Source organism: Parasteatoda tepidariorum, chromosome 3, assembly GCF_043381705.1.
Source record: "Parasteatoda tepidariorum isolate YZ-2023 chromosome 3, CAS_Ptep_4.0, whole genome shotgun sequence".
Lineage (NCBI taxonomy): Eukaryota > Metazoa > Arthropoda > Arachnida > Araneae > Theridiidae > Parasteatoda > Parasteatoda tepidariorum.
Genome location: NC_092206.1, coordinates 847,002 through 871,310, shown reverse-complemented (window position 1 = coordinate 871,310; position 24,309 = coordinate 847,002). Strand labels below are relative to the sequence as shown.

Below are 24,309 nucleotides of genomic sequence, written 5' to 3'. Positions count from 1 at the left end.
GCTATGTGTGATTCTTAAATCATTTTGATGAGAATTGTGGGTGGTAATTCTTAAATCTCTCTTTTGTGAATCGCAATGCGTGATTTGTAAACTACTAGAATTAGAATTGTGAAGCATGATTCTGAAATTACTTAAATACGCATCACGTTATATGATTCAGAAATAACTTCAATGTGAATCATGATGTGTGATTTATAAAATACCTTAATACGAATTATGATGAGTAATTTGCAAATCACTTTTAGGTAATATTCGATATGTGATCCATTAATCACTTTCATTTAAATCGCAATTCGTAGAACATTTTATATGAATTCCAATCCGTAAATCAAGAATCAGTTTAATGTGAATCACAATATTTATTCATGATCAATGAAACNTGAATAGTGATCATTATGATGCAATTTGCAATTCGAAAGGTGCTTAATATAGAGCAGCTATGTGTGATTCTTAAATCATTTTGATGAGAATTGTTAGTGGTAATTCTTAAATCTCTCTTTTGTGAATCGCAATGCGTGATTTGTAAACCACTAGAATTAGAATTGTGAAGCATGATTCTGAAATTACTTAAATACGCATCACGTTATATGATTTAGAAATAACTTTAATGTGAATCATGATGTGTGATTTATAAAATACCTGAATACGAATTATGATGAGTAATTTGCAAACTACTTTTAGGTAATATTCGATATGTGATCCATTAATCACTTTCATTTAAATCGCAATTCGTAGAACATTTTATATGAGTTCCAATCCGTAAATCAAGAATCAGTTTAATGTGAATCACAATATTTATTCATAATCAATGAAACCTGTAGTTAAATTTCATTTATTAGCAGTAAAAACTAAATGTAAAAATTTGATTATAAATGATAAAAAATTAATTATCCTTCGTATATAAATTAAAAGAACAAATAGGATATAAATATTAACCAGTCGTAATAATGAAATTAACACACTGAACATATTTCTAAATTAATTAAACATTATATATCATTCAAAAACTCTGACTACAAAACAAAACTTAAAATTTGCTAGAAATTTCAGCTTTCAAAACATCAGAGATGAACAATAATCTGGTGTGAAAAATCTAGGAGAGAAAAGTTTTGCATCTTCTTTAACTCCTTTTCACTTCAAGCATTAAAAATTGCATTGATTAGAATTTCAATAACCTTCCTTTGAATTTATTAATTACTTTTTACCCCTTATTTGTAAGAAAGATTAGTATTATTTTGAATCCTAAAAAATCAAGTACTTTTACCTATGGCAGAATTCATTTACTTTTCAGGGCCCTGATTTTTTTCAACAAAATTCAAGGACTTTCAAGTACCGTGGGAACCCTGTTTAAAATAGTTATTTTGGTAAAATAAGTCAAAATCAAGTTAGTTATAATAAATTTTACTATAATCATGTATAACTCTAAAAAATAACTTTTGAATTCACGAATTACAACAAATTTCCTTTAAAATGGTACCAAATATAAGGATATTGCTTAAACTTTAAAAATTCACTACTGGTTTCAGTTGGCATGGAATTCAACAACCTTTAAGTACCTTTTAAGCACTCAAAAATATTTCTAAGCACTATACACATTAACAAAATGCAAAATAATTTTCAAAGATTTTTCATAATCACAATAAAATAACTAGTTTCTGACAGAGAACTCCTTTCTTGATTATATTAGCCATTATAAAATGCTCAAGAGATTTTTTGGTTCGATATCTGAGGGTGGAAAAAGAAGACTGAAATTGAGAACACAAAAGAGTTGCACATAAAAGTGCAATAATCTCACTGAACCCAGCTCAGTAGACACACATGCAGACTCGCAAATATTTCATCAAACATGAAAAATGATTGGCGCTTTCATATGCTATGGACCGACAGTACGTTGAAATGGAATGTGGTCGAATGAATTGTGAAAATGTTGAATAGAACAATGTGAAAAGCACGCTTTTGCATAATACGTGGCAAAAATCAAAATGGTAAAAAAAAATTTTTTTTTCGAAAATGGAAAATGTAAGCACTTTTTAAAAACACCCAATGGAAAAAGTACCTTTAAAGGCTTTTAAAAAACGCAAATGGAAAAGAAGCACCGTTAAGCACTTTTTAAAAACGCTACACACCATGTATTAAAATGAAATTAGAAATACTTGTATATTTTAACTAAGCACTTATCTTGAGTTAAGAAAACTTTCTTAGTGAAATAAGATATTTATGTGAAAGAAAACAAACCTGGTTCCAAAGCACCCCACCCGGCTGCATATGCAGTTTTTCCCAAGAAGTCAGTTCCTTTTCTGGGTATGCATATGGGTCTGATGTTTTCCCTATAAGGTGCCGGTCGATCGAGTACCACCACCGCCACATCATACCTGTCAGCTTGAGGAGTGAACCTGAAATTCGGGTGAAGCCGGACTTCCGAGACACCAAATATTTCGGCCGGCAAGCTTTCCACATTAGAATGTAACACATAATCTCCGAGGGTCACCCGAATATTTCCAGGCTTGTGCTGTGATCTGAAAACAAATAGAACATTAAGTAACACTTACTTGAGTAAACATTAATGATGCATTCCAATAAATTTATGTCCTTATAAATCTAAATCATTGATATTTTCACAACATGAAATTTTAAATAAATTATACGCAGCATAATTTAAATTAATAATTATGCATAAGTTAACTTTAATCTCTAATCACATGTATTATTCTTCCAGAAAAAATATTTACAAATGAAAGAGATGCCAAGTATAAATTCTAGTTCTGATATTTTTAAATAAAATATACAAGAATCCTTATACATAAATGCGATCGATGATTTCTCGAAACTTCTAGACCTCGGATTTCCGGATCTGCAAAAATTGCCCAGACATAGAGCTAACCTCCAAACATCTTTTCAACTGTCTCGCTATACTAGCACAATTGCAGCAAATAAGTGACAATCTGTGGGCGGACTTATGTGAAGAAAATTGCCTTCAAATTGCAGATGTTTTATATCGGACCTTTGATCACATTTAAAATTATTTTCTGTCCATGACACGACACCAGCTACACACACACACACATATATAATACATATATTATACATATATATATGTATTATATATATATATATATATACATATACATAAATATATACAGTCGAACCCCGCTGTAGTGAACCTGGGATATAGTGAATTTTTTTAGCGGTCCCGTCCGTACTCCTATTTAAATAACATTATTTTTAAAGCTTATAGTGAACAGCTTAGAACTTGGAAACTCGGTTATAGTGGACTCAAATTTCATTTCTTTAAATATCTTTTTCAGTCCTCCATCTTTAAACTTGCAGGTGTTGGGACTGAAAATGAATGCATTCCTATACAATGAGTCATATTTCACTCCTTTATGCTTATCACTTTTAACTATACTGTAATAAATGTCAAACATTTTATCTTATACTCCCCCCTCTCTCTTTGTCGCTTTTCCCCAAGCTTGCTCTACAACTAGTTAACTTGGCCACCTGGTGAATTTTTGGAATTTTCTTATCTGTTCAAACCATATTCTTTACAAATCACCCCTTGACAACCAAGAAGGTGAACAATTTAACTCATTCTACAGCTGCTCTCTTCATATTCTTACATTATCTATTTGAGACAAGATTTTTATTACGAAAGCAGTGAAAATGGCGAATTCTCTAAAAGCGTTTTCGATAGAAGACAAAGTTAAAATTATAAAGCGTATTGAAGATGGAACTAATCAATCGGCACTCTGTAAGGAATCTTCCTTGTCAAAATCTACAGTTTCAAGCATTTGGAAAAATCGAAGTGCAATTTTTGCCGCATACGACAAAAATATGGTTTCCTCAAAAAAACTGGGTGGAGCTGAAAGAGAAAACGTAGACGAAGCTTTGTTAAAATGGTTCACCACTCAGCGTGATCGAAATCTTCCTGTGACAGGACCTATGCTTCAAATTAAAGCTAATGAGTTTGCTGAAAAATTAGAGGATAAGGATTTTGTGTGCTCCAATGGATGGCTGGATAGATTCAAAAAACGGAATAATATTTCTTCAGGAAAGATTATTGGAGAAGAAGCGAGTGTTGATGCAAGGGATGTGGAAAACTGAAGTGTGGTCGAATATTATACAGAATTATGAAGAGAAAGACATTTTTAATGCTGATGAAAGATGGACTATTTTACAAATTGATTCCCAATCAGACGTTAAAATTTAAAGGAGAAAAGTGCACCAGTGGGAAACTTTCCAAAGTGAGAATAACAGTTTTTGCTTGTGCTAACATGAACGGCTCGGAAAAGCGAAAACTAACTGTCATAGGTAAATCTAAAAAACCAAGGTGCTTTAAAAATTTTAAAAAACTGCCCACAAACTACAAAGCCAATCAAAAAGCATGGATGTCCTCCCATTTTCTTGAAGAAGAGCTTCGACAGTGATTTATTAAAAGTAAATCGTAAAATTGTTTTTCTTCTAGACAATTGCACAGCTCACCCCCATTTAAAAAGTCTAAAGTGTATTAAGCTTGCATTTTTACCACAAAATACAACTTCTGTGTTGCAACCCACGGACCAGGGTGTTCTTCGCAGTCTCACTATAAGAGACAATTAGTTATGGGTATTTTAGATAACTATGATTAAAACAACATGAACTCAGAATGCAACATCTTTCTTCTAAAAGCAATAGTTTTGCTAGAAAAATCATGGAGGCAAGTAACATCAGCTACAATCCGCAACTGTTTCCGACATTAGGTTTTTCAAAGGATTTAGAAGAAAAAAGATTCCAATGTGGAGGAAGAAAATTTACCTATCTCTCTATGGCTAAAAAGACATGGAATGGACATTTTCCCAAGGACGTTATTGAGCAATATGAATGTTGCAATGATGAAGTATGCACTTCTGGTACTCCTACCGATGATGACATAGTCAGTGAAATAAAACAAACGAACAAAGGTAGAGAAGACTTAAATGTTGAAGAAAAAAATGAACTTTCAGCACCATCTATAGCTGAAGCAAAATCAGCCATAAATGTCATTAATATGTTTTTTTCTACAGAAAATGTTGATCAAAAAAAAAATCTTGCATTCTTTGCACATTGTAGATAAGAAAATTGATGAACTCTATTAAAAATCAAATTGTGTTCAATCAAAAATCACAAATTTTTTTCATAAAAAGTGAAATTAAAACTAATATTTAGCGAAGTAAGTCCTTTTTTCATTAATTTTTGATTTACTATCAGTTTATTAGTTAATGATTTTTTAAATAAATTATATAAAATTGCAAACCCAATTTTCAATCATTCAACTGTCTTATGCAAAAAATATTCTTTAAAAAATTTGATATAGTGAACCATCGGTTATAGTGGACACATTACTAAGTTCACAGATGGTTCACTATAGCGGGTTCGACTGTATATATACATAAATATATATACATATACAACAATCATTATCAGAAAATTAAGATAATTTAAATGCATTCAAAAACATGAAATTAGATGAATCAAATGTCCACGAACAGTAGGGTGTCCTGAAAAGTCATTCAATCAAATATTTTTAAGCACATTAACAAAATAATTTTCAAAGACTTTACATGATCATGATAAAATAACTAGTTTATGATTACAAAATGATCGAAAGATTTTTCAGTTCGATATCAGAGGGTGGAAAAGGAAGTCTGAAATGTAGAATCTCTTGCAAAATGTAGTAGAGTTGTAGATGAGAGTGCAATAATCTCATTGAATCCAGTTAAATAGACTCACAAGTATTTCTTCCAATGAAAATGATTTGGGTTTTCATACGCCATGGAAGCCAAAAAGGATTGTTGTTGAATGAATAGTGAAAACGTTGAAAAGAATAATGTGAAAACCCCGCTTTTGCATAATAAATGGCGAAAATCAACATGGTTAAGAAAAAAAAAACCTAATTTTCGAAAATTTAAAATTAAGCACTTTTTCAAAACACCCAATAATAAAAGCACCTTTAAGGGCTTTTAAATAACAAAAATCGAAAATTATCATCTTTAAGTACTTTTTAAAAACACTATGCACCATGTTACTTGTGTGGAAAAAGCAGGAAATCAATTTTCTAGAACTTATTTTGTTTTGGTAAGCTAGTTGGTGTACAGTTTGAAAATTTTTTTTATTTTACTTTTTTTTTTAGTTTTAGGTATTTTTATTCATTTTCAAAGTTGATCAACAAATAGATCTTCCTTAATTTTAAGAGTCAAATTTTCTTAATTACAAATTACAGAAAAAAAAGTGCAACAGAACAAAGGAAACAAAACAAATATGAAAAATGAAAGTTGTTTCAGTCCTTTAAAAAAACATTTAAGTTCATCATTTATCGTGGAATAATATAAAATATAAAAGTAATCACACATACACGTCATATTATGATCGACTTTGCCACTAGTTTTCAAATGACTGTGACCGGCCAATTTTAAAAAACAAATTCTTAATCATTGAATTTCATAATAAATTACTCATATTGTGTGCGCCAAATTAATTTCCAAAATTCCAATTTTTAAATGATTCAGATATAATACATAGTTGCCAACATGGATAGTAAAAAAAACCAGTACATTTTACTAAATAATATAGATTTCATGATAATTGTTGCATTAAATATTTTACACAAAGGGAATTTTAGAGATTTTTCTATTTAGATTACTGCAATATTTTCCAATTATGATTGACATTAAGCATACTTGAAATATAATGTGTTTTTCTTTAGATGCCTCTAAAATTCGTGTGTAAAAGATTTTTTTAAATTTATTTAAAAAGATAATTCTGGGTAAACTGAACATTTTATAAGAAAAAACAGTCTTGACCTGATTTCTAAAAATGAGGTTCATTTCATTATGTATTAGTAATAGTTATTTAAATATTGAAGCAAGCAATTATCTGTACAAAAATACTATTTCATTCAGAATTTCTAATTTTCTAAAATGTACAAAAACCAGGAGAATTTTAATTAAACCAGTAGAGTTGGCATCTACGATAATATAAACTTACATGTAAAACTAAATACCCTGTCACCAGCCGGCAAATAAAAATATGTTACATGATTTAGCAAAGCAGCATAGCTTCAAAGCAGTTCATGCAAAGCAGCAATCTAACAAAAAAATAGGATTAAAAAAAACTATTTTTATATTTGATAGTAATTTGAAGAAGAAAAAAAATTGGTATGTACAGTAATATTGTGCAAGGCTTTGATTCGCATCTAATATTCAATTAAAATAAATCTAATTAAATTTGACGTAAAATGATTAAAGTTTGAAAGCAACACTAGTTATGATTATTTTAAATATTATTGAAAAGTGGCTCTAAATTATTTGGGGTAACTTATAAATCATAACACACTGATACATACTTACCTAGCGACACAATGTCCAGCAGTAACAACAAATCTTCGCCCGACGAGAGCCCCACCGCATCGACTACCGCCAACTTGAATGACAGCCTACATTACAATCATTCATTTTACAGGCATTTAAAAAACAAACATTTAATCATTAGGTATTTCAATAGTATAATATAAATTATGAAATTAAAATGAAGAGAACTATTAATGCATAAACAGGGTGGCACTTCAAATCAGATTTCAAATTTTCTTGATTTTTCTAGGTAAGAATCTTAAAATTTCCAGGTCTGTGTATTTTTTCCCCTCATAGAGTATAGGATGGGTACAAGATAAGTGTTAATGTTATAAAGTATTTTATTTAAAAGGTTATTTTTCTCAATATATGCATCTTGAAAGAAAAATTAGACTAAATTTATTTTAACAACTTACATAGAATAAATTGTTTCTGTTGAAAAAAATGTTTTAACGTGTTACTTTAAGTACTTTTTGTACTAAGTGGCAAATAGAGTGACCATAAAAAAAACCAAGGATAATTATCGTTTAATATATTTTCATTAAGTGAAAGAAAATAATTCTAAATGATTCGACAACAATAAATTTTTATATTTATTTACATTTCACTATAAAGCCATTTTATACTGTATTTCATATTAAAAAAATTCATTGTTCATGTTTTCTTTAAACCAATATCTTAAGTTAAATGTTTAAATAATGTTATTTGTTTTGAATTAGCATTGTTATTAAAGAGATATTTGTCATTTAAAAAGGAATTTTGCAAATGTAATTTCTTGTAGCACACTCTATGGAAACAACTAGATAAAATTCTTTGCATTTTATTTTTTTCTTATTTGAAATTAAAATCTCTAAAGAATTCCAATCTAACTACATGCTTTTTAAGTTTAGATTAGTTTATTACTGCTTTTACAACTAGAAACCTTGACAGTGCAGAAAAAACAAAGCTTAGTTTTCCTTCTTCCCAATAAACACATATGAATAAAAATATTTTTATATATGTTTATACATCATTTAACATGTTTCCCATACATTCCTTAGTTTTTACCAGCTTTCTAAGGTAAAAGGAGAAACAATTTCGGAAATATCATCACTGGAATGCAAGCAACATTTACGAACTTTCGACATTGTGGTTGCTGCACAATTCGGATTTTGAATCAAAAATCAATGCTTTGCCAACAAAACAGTAAAATTAAATGTAAACACATAGTTGGTTCTTAAAGGAACAAAAAAAAAATTACAATATATGTGTCATAAAAGGTTAAAATGAAATTGAGAAAATTAGCAACAATTGTAATGACTTGTAGACTAGCAATTGTAAGCAATGTGTGATTGATAAGCTTCGCTGAGAAAAATTCACAGATTTCATTGGATGGGAGTACATACACGCTTTCAGAAAAAGAGTGCAATATAAAATCTATTTTTATTAAATTATAACCAACTATCTTTTGGAGAATTTAATAACGTTAAAAACACTAAAACATTTTGTCAAGAGAAAAAAAATACGTCCCAAGCATCGGAACAAACTTTGATAAATGGATTTGCCCATGGACTAGAAGAAGAAGAAAAAATCCTACATCTATAAACAAAAGCAAATATCCTTTTTTCCACCTGCACCACAATCTTTGCCATTCTCAAAAAAAAAATAATAATAAAAGTTAAATTTTTGAACAAGAAACAGGACGAAGACAAGTTTTTGTTTAATTTAAAAAGTTTATTATTATTTTCAATCCTTATGCAAAAACATATTTATTATTAAATTTATAATTAATTATTATTTATCCTTAAGCAAAAACATAATTTATTAGTATAAAAAGCATGTTTAAGGTATTCACTTTTGTTGTTCAATGAATTGTGGAGCTTTGAAAGTTAAATATTTTATTATTTTCCTAATACATATATTTCTTTTCCCCTTAATAAGTAAAAACAAATTGTATAAAAAGTATCAAATATTGATTAATATATGTAACTATCATGTGTACAATGGTTAAACATATAGAATTTTTACCTTTTAACAATGTTCTGGGTTTTGGACAGTTTTAGTCAGTTTAGGGCAGTTTAAGACAGTAGAACCCACGTGTCATATTCAAAACCAGTTTAGGATGTCCAAAACCAGTTTAGGACGTCCAAAACACCAACCCTGTTTAACAAGCATGAGAGAGTTTCAAGAGGTATTCTAGCTAAACAGAGTTATAATGGAGCAAATTTTGATACAAGCAAAGCATTGCTAAGTTGATGATATTTCAACTGTTTGGAGATAAATTTCCATCTAAAAAAAGTGGATAAAACGAATGGCCAAATAATTTGAATTAAGAAAATTAGTAAACAATTGAAACTAGTGAAATTGAGAAAATAGGAGAAAAAAATATCGTGATAATTCCAGGTTTTCAAGATGGGTGGCCACCCTAATAACATTTTCAGCACACTGTACATTGTCAGGACATTTATACATACAAGTTCATTAGTTGTACACCTGGTGGAAGACCAACTCAATCTGCAATACTTTTTTAGTGAATTCATATTTGTCTGTGATTACTAAAACACTATTATAGTAATAGGTGGGCTTAAAGCAAGGCTAATAAAAATTTAACACACAAAATATTATGTTGGCAAGAATTGACATTGAAATTTTACGCAACACTTTACCAAAAATAACAATAATCTACAATACATCCTTAGAAAAAAAAAATTTTAAAAATTGAAGAATAATTTTTTAAAACATTTCTAATAGATTTTTTGTAGTTTTTTTCCCGTCATTAATTTTCAGTTAAAAGAATTGATTTTAAAACTTGAAAATCAATTCTCTTTAACTAACCCACGAACTGCTTTTTTTTTTTTTTGTTTCCGATCATAAAATTTTCTGGTCAGTTCAGAAAATCTTTGCATATGCAAAGGGAGTGATTCCAATTTATAGCTCTTAAGGCATATTCTTTTTTGTTGACAGATTTCAAAAGGGAAAAATTGTTTTTCACCAAGAAAAAACTTTTCAGCACTTCTCTCAATTTTTCTGAACAATTTTTCAGTATCATCTCCCCTTTATCCTAAATCTGAGAAGTAAAATAGTCTGTAAAACCCTCTACCATGCTACCAGGATCACACATTTTAAAATATACATTAAAATACATAACATAGTTAACCATTATCACAATATATATATATAAACTGAACATTTNTAATATCCAATTTCTACTCTTCTACTTTGGTTTACTATATCCTCAAAAAATAATATTATATGTGTACAGCAAGGCACGGGAGCAAACATTTCATTCACTATAAACCATGCTCACTATGCAGGGTTTGACTGTGTGTATATATATATTATTGAATTTGTTTTTTAAAAATGTATAAGACAGGGTGCGTAGCCAAATCTTTGAATCAAAAATAAGCACTTTTTAAAAACTTTTTAAGCACTTTACAAAAATATTCAAGCACTCAAAAAATTCATATTCAATCAATGATATTATTGAAAAACAAAAACTTTTTATAAACAGTTTTAGCGTTAAAAAAAAAACCCCCCAAAAAAACGGGCGTAAATTGAAAAAATCAGTACTTTCCCACATCACTGAGTGAATTCAACTTGACCCTGCACTCAGAACAAAAGTACCCTTACCCCCTACGTCAAAAAAAGTGTTAGAAGTAAAATAAAATAAACAAGAACAAAATTAAAATAAATTAAAAAGAAAAACATTTCATAAGGATCTGATATTCTTTATCCGAATTGGAGCACTCGGGTTTCAGTTTCAAGTGTGTGCGCATGCGCAAGTCATACCGTGGGTACGACATGAAGTCCGCATGAATGATTACGTAGCAAACTCTCCTTTTTTCGTGAAATGCATGGGATCCACCAGATATCACTGAAGGGAAAAACAATTACTCGAAAAAAAAGCACTTTTTAAAAACGCCAGCTGAAAAAAGCACCTTTAAAAGCTTTTAAAAACGAAATCCCCAAAAAAGCACCTTTAAGCACTTTTTACAAACGCTACGCACCCTGTCACTATGCAGGGTTTGACTGTGTGTATATATATATTATTGAATTTGTTTTTTAAAAATGTATAAAAATACAAATACATTTGAAACATGTTTTTGATTTTAAAAAAATAAAAATTATTAACACGGGGAGAAATTATTATTGTCTCTGCCGCTTTCATTATTAGATTCAAAAATTGCCAAATGCAGAGCCTGCTATTGCATTCTTTATTAGAAACCTGCAAATTGCAGGTGAACTACAGAACAATAGCTTTAAAACAGTGTCCTGCAAATTATATTTACTTCCAAGTAAAATAATGAACATGGAAAAATCTTCACAAATGAATATTTGAATACTTTGGGACACCAAATAGTTAAAATTATCTTTACCTTTGATTCTTTCTGAGCCCTTAGAAAAACACAGCAGCAAAAAAAAAAAATTATTCTAGCATTACTACTATACATGTGCTTTAAAAAAAAAGAGAAAAGAAAATGAATATAAAACATTTTGTGTAAATGCTTTTGGGTATTTAAATTTTAATTTATAATCTAGTTTTGTAAACCATTTCACTATAGAAAATGTTGTTAACCAGCTTAAAGTAAAACCAAGCTTTAATAAATAATTATGTTAGAAATGAAAACAAGTTATAAGATTACCTGCCAAGGAAATTGTCCAAAGTATGCATCATTACCGCCAACTATTCTACTCGTTCTGGTCGCACTTCTTCCACAATCTTCAAAAGTACAATGAAACAAATTGAATTTCGTTAAAAAAAAACAAACATAACTTTATAAGATTAGACTCTTAACATTGGACCTTAATGCAATGCAAAACTACTCCAATCCCCTGTGGCAAAATCACAGCGACATTGTCGCAGAAGGTTACAGAGTTCTTGGAGAAAGATTTTTCATTTGGGAAATAAAAATTTTTTTGCCTTTCTTTTCTGCAGAAATTTTCAAAAGATTTTATGTTTTCTACAGAATTACATTTAAAAGATGCCTTTCTCGTGCATCAGAGTGGAAAAAGCTAATGATTTTTCTATTATCATTTGAGAATAACAAAGAATAAAGTATAATGAAGTAAAAAATTCAGTATTTCTTTCTGCAGAAATTTTCACTTTATTTTTTCCTGCGGTTATTACTGCTGAATTACAAGCTTTTAAAATCCATTTTTTTTTAATACGATATTATTTATTACAACAACTGAATATCTCAAAATGCATTTAATAACCCCTTTGGAAGAGCCAATTTGCTGTTGATCTCCTTTATGGTAGTTACTGCTACGGATTTCATGATTTTTTAATGTGATGATGAATTACAAAACAGTGACAGCGCGCACGGCGCGCTCTAGTTTAGTAGGTAGCGGATGAGTTCGAGAACAGTCGAGCCATATTCTACATACATACGCGGCGTGCGCACCGTCACTGTTTTGTTTATATCTTTCGAACAAAGTGTCTTACCATTCCAAAAATTTGGAATTAATATCATTATTGATTATACTTCACACTGTCGAAATATTAAAAAAATCAAAGATGTCCAAATTGCAAAAAAAAGTTGTTTTTTCAAAAAATGAATTTTTTTATGTCAAAAACAAAAAATTTTATATTTTAATGTTGATTTTCTTAAAGTTTGAGAAAAATCACTTCAAGAAAGTGTATTTAAGTATTTTTGTTGTTGGATGGCACTACGTTAAAAAATAACTTGCAAAGCCGTGTGCTCAAAAAAGCGAAATTTTCAAAAATTTGTATAGTCACAAATATGCAATTTAAACAAAAACGCAAAAATATGTGTCGATTTATTTTCAATAAAGAACAATAAAATAAAATTATATCATTTTTGCATCATAGGTGTAAATTTTGTATGGATTGCCCCATACACTCTAATTTCTTGACAGATTTGAATTTTTGACCATTAAAATATCAGAAGGCAGTAGTCCTAGCCCAATAGTTGTGTTCTCCCTACAAAAAAAAAGAAGAGTTTCCTCTCTGAAAAGAGCACTTTTGAGTTTTGTAACTTATCATAGATATTTATCAAAATGCGGAATATGAATGCAAATGTGTAATATATGTAATAAATATCACAGATATTCAGTGTTTTCACTACAGCGCGAGAACGCGAGAATCTCGCATATTTTTTTCTCTTCTCGCATTAAAAAATGATTACCGCGAGAAATTCGCGTATTCTATAAATTAATTTCAAAATTCGCAAAATTCTCGCATTTTGGAAAAAGTTTCGAATTACGTCATTTAGAATAAAATCCGTTTCACTTTTCTTCCTGGATCTTCATTATTTTCAACACTTGCCCCGTTATCTAGCTTCCCTATTTACCAGTAGGTATTGTTCAGAACCTTTTCGAACAACAGAACACAACCCCTCCGAACCACGGAACCCCTTTCAGAACACATTTCTCTGCAACCACGTGTTTACTGTAGGTATGGTTTTTCATGTAAGACGTTCAAATTTTTTTATGCACTAATGTAAGATGGACAAATACCTAGTAAAGGCAAAATCTTCTATGATGATGCAGCAAAAATATTCAATGCTTTAAAAAATAGAAGACGTTAAAAATGTATTATAACAAAAGAAATTTTTTTTCCAAGTCTATTTGTATTTTTTCAGTTTTTAGAAATCTCACTTAACTTTCTGAAATCTCACCCTGTTTTTGAGAAAGGGTGAGAAATTCTCACCCATTTTCTTTCTATGATGAAAACACTGGATATTTATCAAAATGTGTAATATTATGTAATAATTGAATTTTAGGCACAATTTTTAAATTATCCTCTCATACTATTTTATGAATATATTCAAAATGATAATTTTCCCTCATAATCAAAAGAGAAACATTCATAGTTTATAAACGTAATTTAAAGGCAATCTCTGTGCAATTCTTTTTCTTTCTTCTTAAAAAAAATAAACTAACAGTAAAAATGATTAATTGATAAACAACTTGAAAGCTGTTTTCGATAATTTAAACCAAAAGAAAGAAAAGTTTTATGAGGAAATGAACATTCAGATACGACATATAAAGAAAATCAACATTTAAAGATTTAAAAAATATATATATAAATATTTACTGGAAAAAAATAGTTTTAAAATTTAAAATCTAAGAAATGTATTAACAATTCTCCTTCCCCCGAAAAAAATACCAGGGGTCTGTCCAGACATTTTGTGAAAGGTCCAGTTTTTGTAAAAGTGAAAAAATTACTCGTAATTAGTGAATATAAAATAAGCGTCAAGTCACATTCTTTCAACCAGGGTCCTGTTTTGTGAATTTGTGCATATAGGGTCCTGTTATTGCAAATGGATACAAGATTATGCTCAACACTGTAAAATTATAATTAAAAAAAAAATCAAATTTTCAAAACTAAACAGCTATTGCTGCTACTAAATTAGAGATGCAACATACAAATATTTAGTATTTAGCCTATACTACACAACACAGAATATTCATTTCGGACGAATAATGGAAACAATACCACTCACATTTTTAATAATTTCTATTGACATATTTTAAATAACACAACTTAATCATGTATCACTTCTAATGTGTTACACATTCAGTAAACTTAAACAATTCTTAAATTTATAATAGTTTTTTTTTAAAAAAATTGATATAAGTTAATTTTTATTTACACCATATTTTATCAATTAATTTTATAAATAATATATTGCTCAATTATTTATTTACAAAAAAATATAATTTAATATCAATCAGAATGTAGACACGATGTTTGTAGAAGTAGAAATATTTTCTTAAAATACTACATTTGGAATTTATAAATAATTTTTGACTCCTAAGAGGTTAAGGTACATAATATAAATGAAATGAGATCAAACTAAGCCTCAGGAATTAAGCAGAAAAACATGATTAACAAAATATTAGAGCAATATACGTCGATTGCCAGTAGATTTGAAAACATCTATAAGAGTTGAACACTTAGCATGAGTCAATTTTCCCCGCCCTTTTACAATAATACGCAAATGTCTTTCGAGTGTCTCTTGTGAAGAGTCCAATTAAAAGATAAATTATTTTGTGAAGGGTCCACTTTTAAGTTAAAATATTCTGTGAAGGGTCCATTAACGAACCCAAATTTCTTCTAAACAGATCCCTGAATACTCATAAAAATTAAACCAGTTGAGAATAATCCCAACAAAGTTTCCCCCCCCCAATGCCCACCTGTGTTAACCTCCGTCAATATAGGCATTTACAGGGCGATTTTGTTGGCCTCTCTTTCAGGGGCACCATATTAGGTAGGCTAACGTCGCTCCCACAGTGAGGACAGGTAGTACAGCGAAGGAAAAAACATCCATGTCTTGCCAGGGATTCGAACCCAGAACCTTTCTGGTGCAAGGACAGTTTTCTGCCCCCTACACAAGCCGGTCGACTTCCTAACAATGTAAAACAGACAAAAACAGATAGAAAACAGAATTAAACCTATAATCACAGACAATTTTAGCAATGTGTAATTATTACTTAAAAACAAAGAATAAATTATTTCAAAGTAGAATCTAAATAAAACAGCAGTGTTTTTAAGGGATTGCAGCTTACTTTTACAAAGAGGATGCATTTATTGGGATCAAAGGGCCCTTCAGAAAACGCTTAATGAGACCATTGCCAACAGTGATTTTGGCCCTTTAATGTTAGATTAATTTTTTGCGAATTTCGCCATATCACCATGATTTTTAAATTTAATCAAACACACTTATTACCCAGTATTTAATATGCTAGAAATATTTTGCATGGCGTTAATCTTATGTGAACTATAATGCTAATCACCTTAGCAAAACGGTGATTCATCTGGAAAATTTTGCTGATGCACTCTGATACTCACGTAGTGTCGGCATTCCGCACATGGCTCGCACCGAGCACAGTGATGACGTAAAATAGCCTCAGTGGCAGACGTATCACGGGTTAGAGACCCCTAGCCATCAAGCTAACCACGGGAGGTTTTCATAGTTTTCCTTTTCATGGAACTCAAATGTGTGTTAGTTCCATCAAAAAGTTCTCAATAAAGGCAAATTTCTTCCAGAATTCCCTTGTCTTCTGAATCGTGTTCAAAATGACAAAGCTACGGATTTGAACATCAGTAGCCGTATAACAATGACGGTTATAAAACAAAATAGCGTTCGTAATGCAATAGAGTTAAAAGGAATCAGTCACGCTTTGCGAAATCTCGTTACTGATGTTTATTTTTAAGTGCATCTAAAGATTTTCTTCCCAGTTTGCCATAAGTGTTAATTTTGCAGTAATCTTAAGTTAAAATAAATAGGGACTCCCTCAAATTTGGAGAAAGCTTTAAATTAAACCACTAGTTGTACATCAAAAGACATGTTTCGTAATAGGTTTTTTTTTTATTTTTCAAATTGCAAGAACAGACATTTTCAGGATTTCCCCACAATCTTTTACCCTCTCCGTTACAATGGCTGTTTTGATGATCTTTTCCTTCACCTTTTAATTAGGTTATCAGGGAAACATGATTATTTATGCTAAAATTTGTCCACCTTAATTATTGAAGTATACTTGCTTTTCGTTAAATCATGGTAACCCCCGTGTCAAAATTTTTTTGGGCTTTCTGCAACATACCTTTCTAACACTAATATCTCTCTGCAAGATATTTTAAAAGTAACAAATATACATGTTACTAAGTTAAAGTAACAAAAGCATCAACTTAAAAAAAAAAAAAAAAAGAAACTTTTTGGATTAAACCATTTTTTAATTAAATGTGCAATATATTTTTAATTCTAATATCATGGGCTATATTCTCGCATTTTGCAGGGGGAAAACACACTAATTATATCCTTTTTCGCATTTTGTAAATCATCATCTGAATAAAAAAAAATTTTTAATTCACGACGGACTCTTCAAAAAAGGGTTACTAAATGCGCGTTTTCATTGCGAGATTCAGTTATTTTATTTTATAACCATCGTTGAACAGCCAACCCAATCTTATGGGTTTATGACTACTAATTTTCAACTTCGTAGCCTTGTCATTTTGAACCCAATTCAGAAGACAAGGGAACTCCTGAATCGAGTATTGGGAGAAATTTGCCTTCGTGGAGGACTTTTTGATGGAGCTAACTCGCATTTGCCCCATGGAGAGGAAAACCGCAAAACCCTCCTACGGTTAGCCTGTTGGCAAGGGGACTCTAACCCATGATCAGTCTACCACTGAGGATATTTCATGTCAGTACTGCAGTCGGCGCAAGCCGGATGCCCTCTATCCCCTGAGCCAACGCGGCTCAAGAATCAGTTATTGTCATAAATAATATAGTACAATAGTATTAACAATACAGTACAATAGTAATATAGTACAATATTACAAATACAATAGTATTAAAGATTTCGGATTTTAAAACTATGTAGAAATCACTTGTAATAACTGCATTAAAAAAATTAGAACGCGAAATTTTTTGCAGAAAAGAAAACCTAATTTTTAACTTCACTAATTTTTATTTTTCATTGTTCTCAACTGAGAATAGAAAAAGCATTTTTTTCTCCACTCAGATGGACGAGAAAAGCATCTTTTGAATATAATTCTGAAGAATAGATAAAATCTTTCCAAAATTTCTGCAGAAAGGAAAACCAAAGTTTTTCCCTTCCTAAAAAATAATCTTTCTGCAAGGTACGCTAAAATTTGGCAATTTTAATCATAGAAGTATACTTGCGAAGAAGATTTCATTAAACTAGGTACAAGCCTTGAGATGTCTATGTATTATATTAACAAAGAGTTTAATATATGATTTGAAGTGTTAAAATTGCTTACATGGATCATTTTTGACCGGTCCATAATTCTGTGCACTGACCGACTTCTTTTCCGTGGGGGTGTTGCAACAGGCGAAGAGTGGTCCACATGATTGACCCAGTGAACCCCCAGACAACCAGCAGTAGAGAAAGAATTGGCACTTGCCCCCACTCGAACACTGAGTGTAAGTATTCTGTCTGGAAGGGCTTTGGTAGAAAGGTTTGAAGGAATTGAAACCTCGACCCTCATGCTTAGGTCTACGGAAGAACACCTCAGACTCTGGTGAATGGTGGACGTAGATAGCACCTGGAAATAAAATATGCATCATAAATCATTTGGTTGTACTTGCCGACATTTCTAATGTTTAAGCTTTGTTTATAGTATAATATCAAGGGTCTGTCTGGTTTTCTTTGAGAGGTGCCCATTTTGTGAAAATTAAAAATTATGTTAAAAAATCAACACAAAAATAAAGAAAATATTCTTAAAAATTGTCACTTCAAATAAAAATCATTTATGACAGGTAAATTTCTGTATATTTTTCCCCATATTAAAAAGATAATGCATTTAAGTACATGCATTTAACAGAACTGGCACTAAAAGTTCTTTCCATTAAGAGAACATTTTCGACTAGGTCATACAGAAAAGTTTCACAGTGAAAAAAAAAAAATTTCATAAAAAGTAAAGGTCTGTTAGAATAAATTTACAATAATGTTTGAGATTGTGTTCGAATTTTGACTTCATGCAAAGTTTACGGATGGAAACCCTCATCGTTTCATTTTAGAAATCTCAGCTAAAAAAAAAAACTCGCTTTGATATGGCGTGAGTGACAGATTAGGTTTACCATATTGCTCTATCTGACCAAACATGTGCTACCTTTTTGTAAAAAAGCTCCTTTTTCCATAGATTGAAACGAGAACAGGGTTTGCACAAGAACTTGCTTTATTAAAAGTGTTTCGCGAAACTACCGTTTTTCCTAAAGTTGAATTTGTGAAGTTACTGCGAAAGGGTAGTAAATATACCCTGGACAGACATCCTGAACATATAATGTTCCACCACTTTATAATAGTTCATATTATACTTCTTTTTAAATGGAATAGGCATTTACGAGATTTTCTACCTCTTCATATTTTCCCCTCTTTTCATCGTATTCAGAAACTTTTTCTCCCACACCAGTTTGTTTCAGTAGAAGATAGAAACCCATTTTGGTAACTTCTTATGTAATTTACAATAGTTTGAAAGTGTTACAGAGCATGCATATTATGATTACAATATATGACTGTCTATTTCAATATTATTAAAATAGTTTGTATATTTTGTTCTACACATCACTCACAACACCTCCAGTTTAATGTCACAAGTATATGATTAGTGTAAATAAAACACTTTAAATAGTTGAATAACATTCAGGTTAGAAAGAACACCATTCTCCAAAGAAGTTTAATAGCATTTCTTTTAGGGTCAATAATTGTACATTTAGAAATCATTATTGAATGCAATTACTGTCCACTAATTTTTATTGAAAAAATGCAAGCAATGATTTGCACTTAGTTATTTAAAGAAATGAAATAATTTTTCCATCAGGGTTGTCACTCAAGAAAAAAAAAATTCCCGACTTTTTCAGATACATCTATTTAAGAAATGTCAGACTAATAGTGAAGTACGTACTGATAATGCCGAGGACAAAATATAGCAATGAACCACACAAAAATTATCATTTGTAATTTATACATTATATTGTACATTTTATTTTATGAAACTCCACAGTACAGAGAAACAATGGCATTGAAGACAATAGAAATATATCACATAAAAATGAAAAAAATGCTTTAATATTTTGTATTATCTAACACAGAAAACTATAATTTTTGATTTAGTTCTGCAATTTGAACAACTTTTGAAGAAATATCCCATATTAATTTTTGCTTAGTTTTGTACACCTGTTTAACTTTATAAATTGCCACCTGCATGAAGCAAACAAAGCAAAAACGGACAAGAATAAAATTTTTAGAATAAAAAAGGTTGTGTCCCAAGTCTTTATGTAAATTAAAAACAAATTTTTTTTTATAAATAATTAAAAATACTGAAGATATAAAATTAAAAAATAATCTCACTTTCTTAATGAAGCCTCAATTCATTATTAATGAAGATTAACTTACATTACTATTTGTATGTAATACAAAACAAAAACCTCATTTATCTAAGCTTCTCCCAGATTTGATAATAATAAATTATTAATAGCTCTGCTATACACAGATGCTCTGCATTTAAATATTGGTTCAAAAATTAAAAAAAAAATAAAAATACTAAATCATTTCACATAATCTAATTTAATACACTAAATAAAATACTATTTATGAAAACAAAATACATAAAGACAACTGCAAGGGATTGATTGTCATCTTGGCAATGAATAATATTTTTTCCTTCTTATTTGTATTTTTATTAAGATATTAAAGGAAATTCGTTTAAAAAAGAGCAAATAAAAAGAAAGATATATCACTATACTCAATACTGTAATTATAGTGATATATCTTGCTGGAAATATCTTTCACTGGAGTATATCTGTCCATCTGATCCTTTATTATGAAGAAAAAATCAGAATATTACAGAAAGAAAAACACTCAAAATTTGCGCTTACACAAAACAGAATTACTCTAAAAGTTTGTATTAACATATAAAATTAATATTATTTAAATAATAACAATCATAAATATTAAATTAATGTTACAATTAATGGGAATTAAACCTAATCAAACGTGATAAGATCAGTGATACAAAAAGTAGCTTAATCATCTTCAAATCTCACCAAGGGGGAATATTTTAAAGAATAAATTAAACAAAAAACTATAAATAATTTTCTTTCCAGTTCCAGTGGGGAAAAATCATTTGCCAAAACCAAATTTTATTCTCCAAATTTACGATTTTATCGCATTTGGAGAGAATGCTAAACTACTTTTTGAAAACTCTGAAACGTTCTGTGACAATGTAATATAGATAGACAAAATACCTATATAAACTTTTTTTATTTATTTTATGCACTCATTTAATTTTAGACTCTCTAGCTGGAAGCTTTCTTCAAAATTTTAAAAAATACAAAATGCACGCTACTCTTGCTGTCAACTTTTACACTTGTCATTATTCCGAATACTTCTTGTTTTTTAGAAAACTCGTTCGCGTACCAGGCTTATAACTATATAGTTAATAATATATAGCAGTTTTAACAAAACCAGATTTTGAAATTCGTGAATAAATCAATAAACTTATTTCACTTTAATTCCTTTAGTGAAATTCTTATATTGTTGCCATACAAAATAAAATAATAAACTCCTTTAATACTTTTAGTACTTATTGTTGCCATGCAAAATAAAATAATAAACTAAATTCTGAACCTATTTTCAAAAAGAAACAGGATCAATCATCTAGTTTCGGTTTGGCTGTCCATATTACTGAGCTTTGACAGTTAGTTAACTACTTTTAATTTTTTTTTTTAAATGCTTCAAATTTAGATTGAATAAAAATTTTAACGTCATTCTTTGCATAACGAAATGATCTTTAGGAATCAACAAAATTCCTTTTTCAGTTGATTTACATGGACCAACGCTATAATAAGTTAAAGAAAAAACAGAAAAATGCTCTTTATATGAGCTAAATTATATTGATGTTTCATATTATTTAATGCTACTTCAAACAAAGTGACCAGGGCCCCTGCTCATCTACCGGAAAGGAAGGTCGCAATGTGTGTATATATATAACTATGAAAAAAGGGGAAAAGAAATTTCTGTAAATTTTCACTTGTTTTCTCCACATTTTGAACTTATTTTATGAGTTCTATTTACTTGCAGCTTATGCGCAATAAATAAAACTTATTGTTTTTCTAAATTTTCTTAATATTTTTTTCGTTTTTATTTATTATGCTATATATATGTATATATATATATTATAACTATGCCTTCATATTTATTTATTTGAGCTGAAAAATGCAAAACGGTCAATTGGGTCTATTTCAGATAGCCGTACAAGGTTGATTTATTTAATGTCAGCAACNTATATATATATCAATGCGTGCGTGTTTCATTTACAAGGACATCAAGCAGTGGCAGATGGTGAGAACGAGTACCACTAGGGGAATAAGCCTGTATTTTATTTTATTTTAAAACTGTCATTGAACAGCTGATCCATCTGGGAATTAACGACTAACAATATTCAACTCCGCAGCTTTAAAATTTTGAACCAAATCCAGAAGACAAGAGAACTCCTGGATCAGTACCCCTCGAAATATTGACTTGTTATGGAAACTTGGAGGACTTTGTAACCCCGACAGATTTAACGAGCACCAGTGATCATTTAATAGACGGGAATTCTTCAGTCGACTGGATTCGAACTCCCGTTCTCACGAGCAAGAGTTCTACGTCCTACCGGCTCATCCCGGCCCATAAAAGACTATTTTTTATAACCGTTGTTGAACAGCCGAACAGAATTAAAATTTACGACTACTTATGTTCAACTTCGCTGCCTTGTCATTTTGAACCCAATCCAGAAGACAAAACTCCCTAATCAAGTAGTGGGGGAAATTTGCTTTCGTGAAGGCCTCTTTGATGAAACTACCCCGAAATTGCGTTACATGGTGATAAAAACCACGATAACCTTCCACGGTTAGCCTGACGGCTAGGGGACTCTAACCCATGATCCGTCTATCACTGAGGATATTTTACGTCAGCACTGTGGTTGGTGCAAACCGTGCGCGTAATGCCAACACTAGCGATTCGTATCGATCAGCCATCACTGGGATTTGAATCCGTGTCACCTCATTGGATGTCGAAAGTTCTATGCTCTGATAAGGCTCTGGCCTTATATTATGACACGAACCATTGAAAATGAATCATAGAACGTGAAAATCCGATCATTAGATATAAAGTTATTCAGGATGTTCGCTTCGGATGTTTTTCAAAAATGTGTAAACAACTTACGCTTGCACTTTCATGCTTATGACTGCTCACACGCTTGATATTGCTGTTCTTTGTTACCAACGTGAAACATGAGCCATTTTATTCCTCATCATTGTGTAAGATACATTTAATGGGATAGTTCTCACTATTTTCCGAAGCAGACATGAAGATGAACCGACCTATTTAACAAAATATTTCTTTCTTTTTTTATTTTTAAATAAGCATTTTAATCTGTGTTCTAAAGACAGTTTCATCCTTGGTTAAATAGGCATTTATCTTAAGATATTCGTTTTCTTAGGTAGATAATTCATTAGAAACGCTCTAATTAACCGTTAGAGAGAAAGCAACCCTAACTAGTCGGAGTCATATTTAAATGCTTCAATGCTGTTAGTTTTGACAAATAATAACAAACAAACAAAAAAGAAAAAGAAAGAAGGAAAGATAAGAAAAGTAGGGTGGTTAATTTTCAGAAGAAAAAAAATATATAATAAATTTAAATTTTCTTCAAATATTCTTCGAGATATAATAACAGTTTGTTGATGTTGTAGCTTTTGCTTTTTCTCTCTTCAATTTTCCTAAAATTCTAAAATCATTTTTTTTATATATAAAATTCGTATACACATTTATAAATACGATAACTTAACGATCACATATTTTTTGTTGCATTTAAAGTATTTATTTTTTAAAATAATTAGTGTTTCCCGCAACAGGTAGCTCGAGCCTTTATATGTTTAAAAGAAAAATAATTAATTAAGAAAAAAAATTTTAATTAAAATTATTATTTTTAATTTATTTTAATTTAAGAGAAAAATTTATTTAAGTATGTAAAATTTATAAAGAACCTATTTTTGAATTTCCTCTTTTTATTCCAAAAGCAGCTGCGCTAATTAATTTGATTGAAAAAAAATTTTTTTTTTTTGAATGATAAATTAGCCCTTAAGTTCGAAGAATAAATAACAATTTGAGCGAAATTTAGATTATATAATTTTTTTAAAAACTTGATCCAAAAATGTATTAAAAACGAAAGAATGATGAGAAACAGATTTCTATTGATTTTTTATAACAAAAACTAAATCTTTTGTTCAAAACTAGCTATTAAGTATTTATTCTTTGTACTTCTTCACTAAAATTTCGTCGTAAGCCGTAATTTTTTTTAAATACTTTTGTTTCAACTTCTTTTTTTTTTTGAATAGGTCATATTGGCGAGTAAGAACAAATGTAATATAAAATATTTAAAAGAAATGTACCGTGACGGCAAAAAAATCTTGACAAGGTTTTAAAAAAGAAAAAAAAA

General features: G+C 29.9%; 1 protein-coding gene across 3 annotated transcripts in view; it reads right to left on the bottom strand.

Moving 5' to 3' along the window:
- LOC107442445 (serine protease 33) overlaps positions 1-24,309 on the bottom strand; it is a 77,636-nt gene that overhangs the window by 8,459 nt on the left and 44,868 nt on the right. For all 3 annotated transcript variants that reach the window (XM_071178168.1, XM_043051037.2, XM_071178169.1), the window contains 4 exons: positions 18,091-18,375; positions 11,984-12,060; positions 7,362-7,447; positions 2,236-2,516 (listed from right to left, as the gene is read on the bottom strand). In XM_071178168.1, the coding sequence (XP_071034269.1) occupies positions 2,236-2,516; positions 7,362-7,447; positions 11,984-12,060; positions 18,091-18,375 (729 nt within the window). The remainder of the gene's footprint in view (positions 1-2,235; positions 2,517-7,361; positions 7,448-11,983; positions 12,061-18,090; positions 18,376-24,309) is intronic.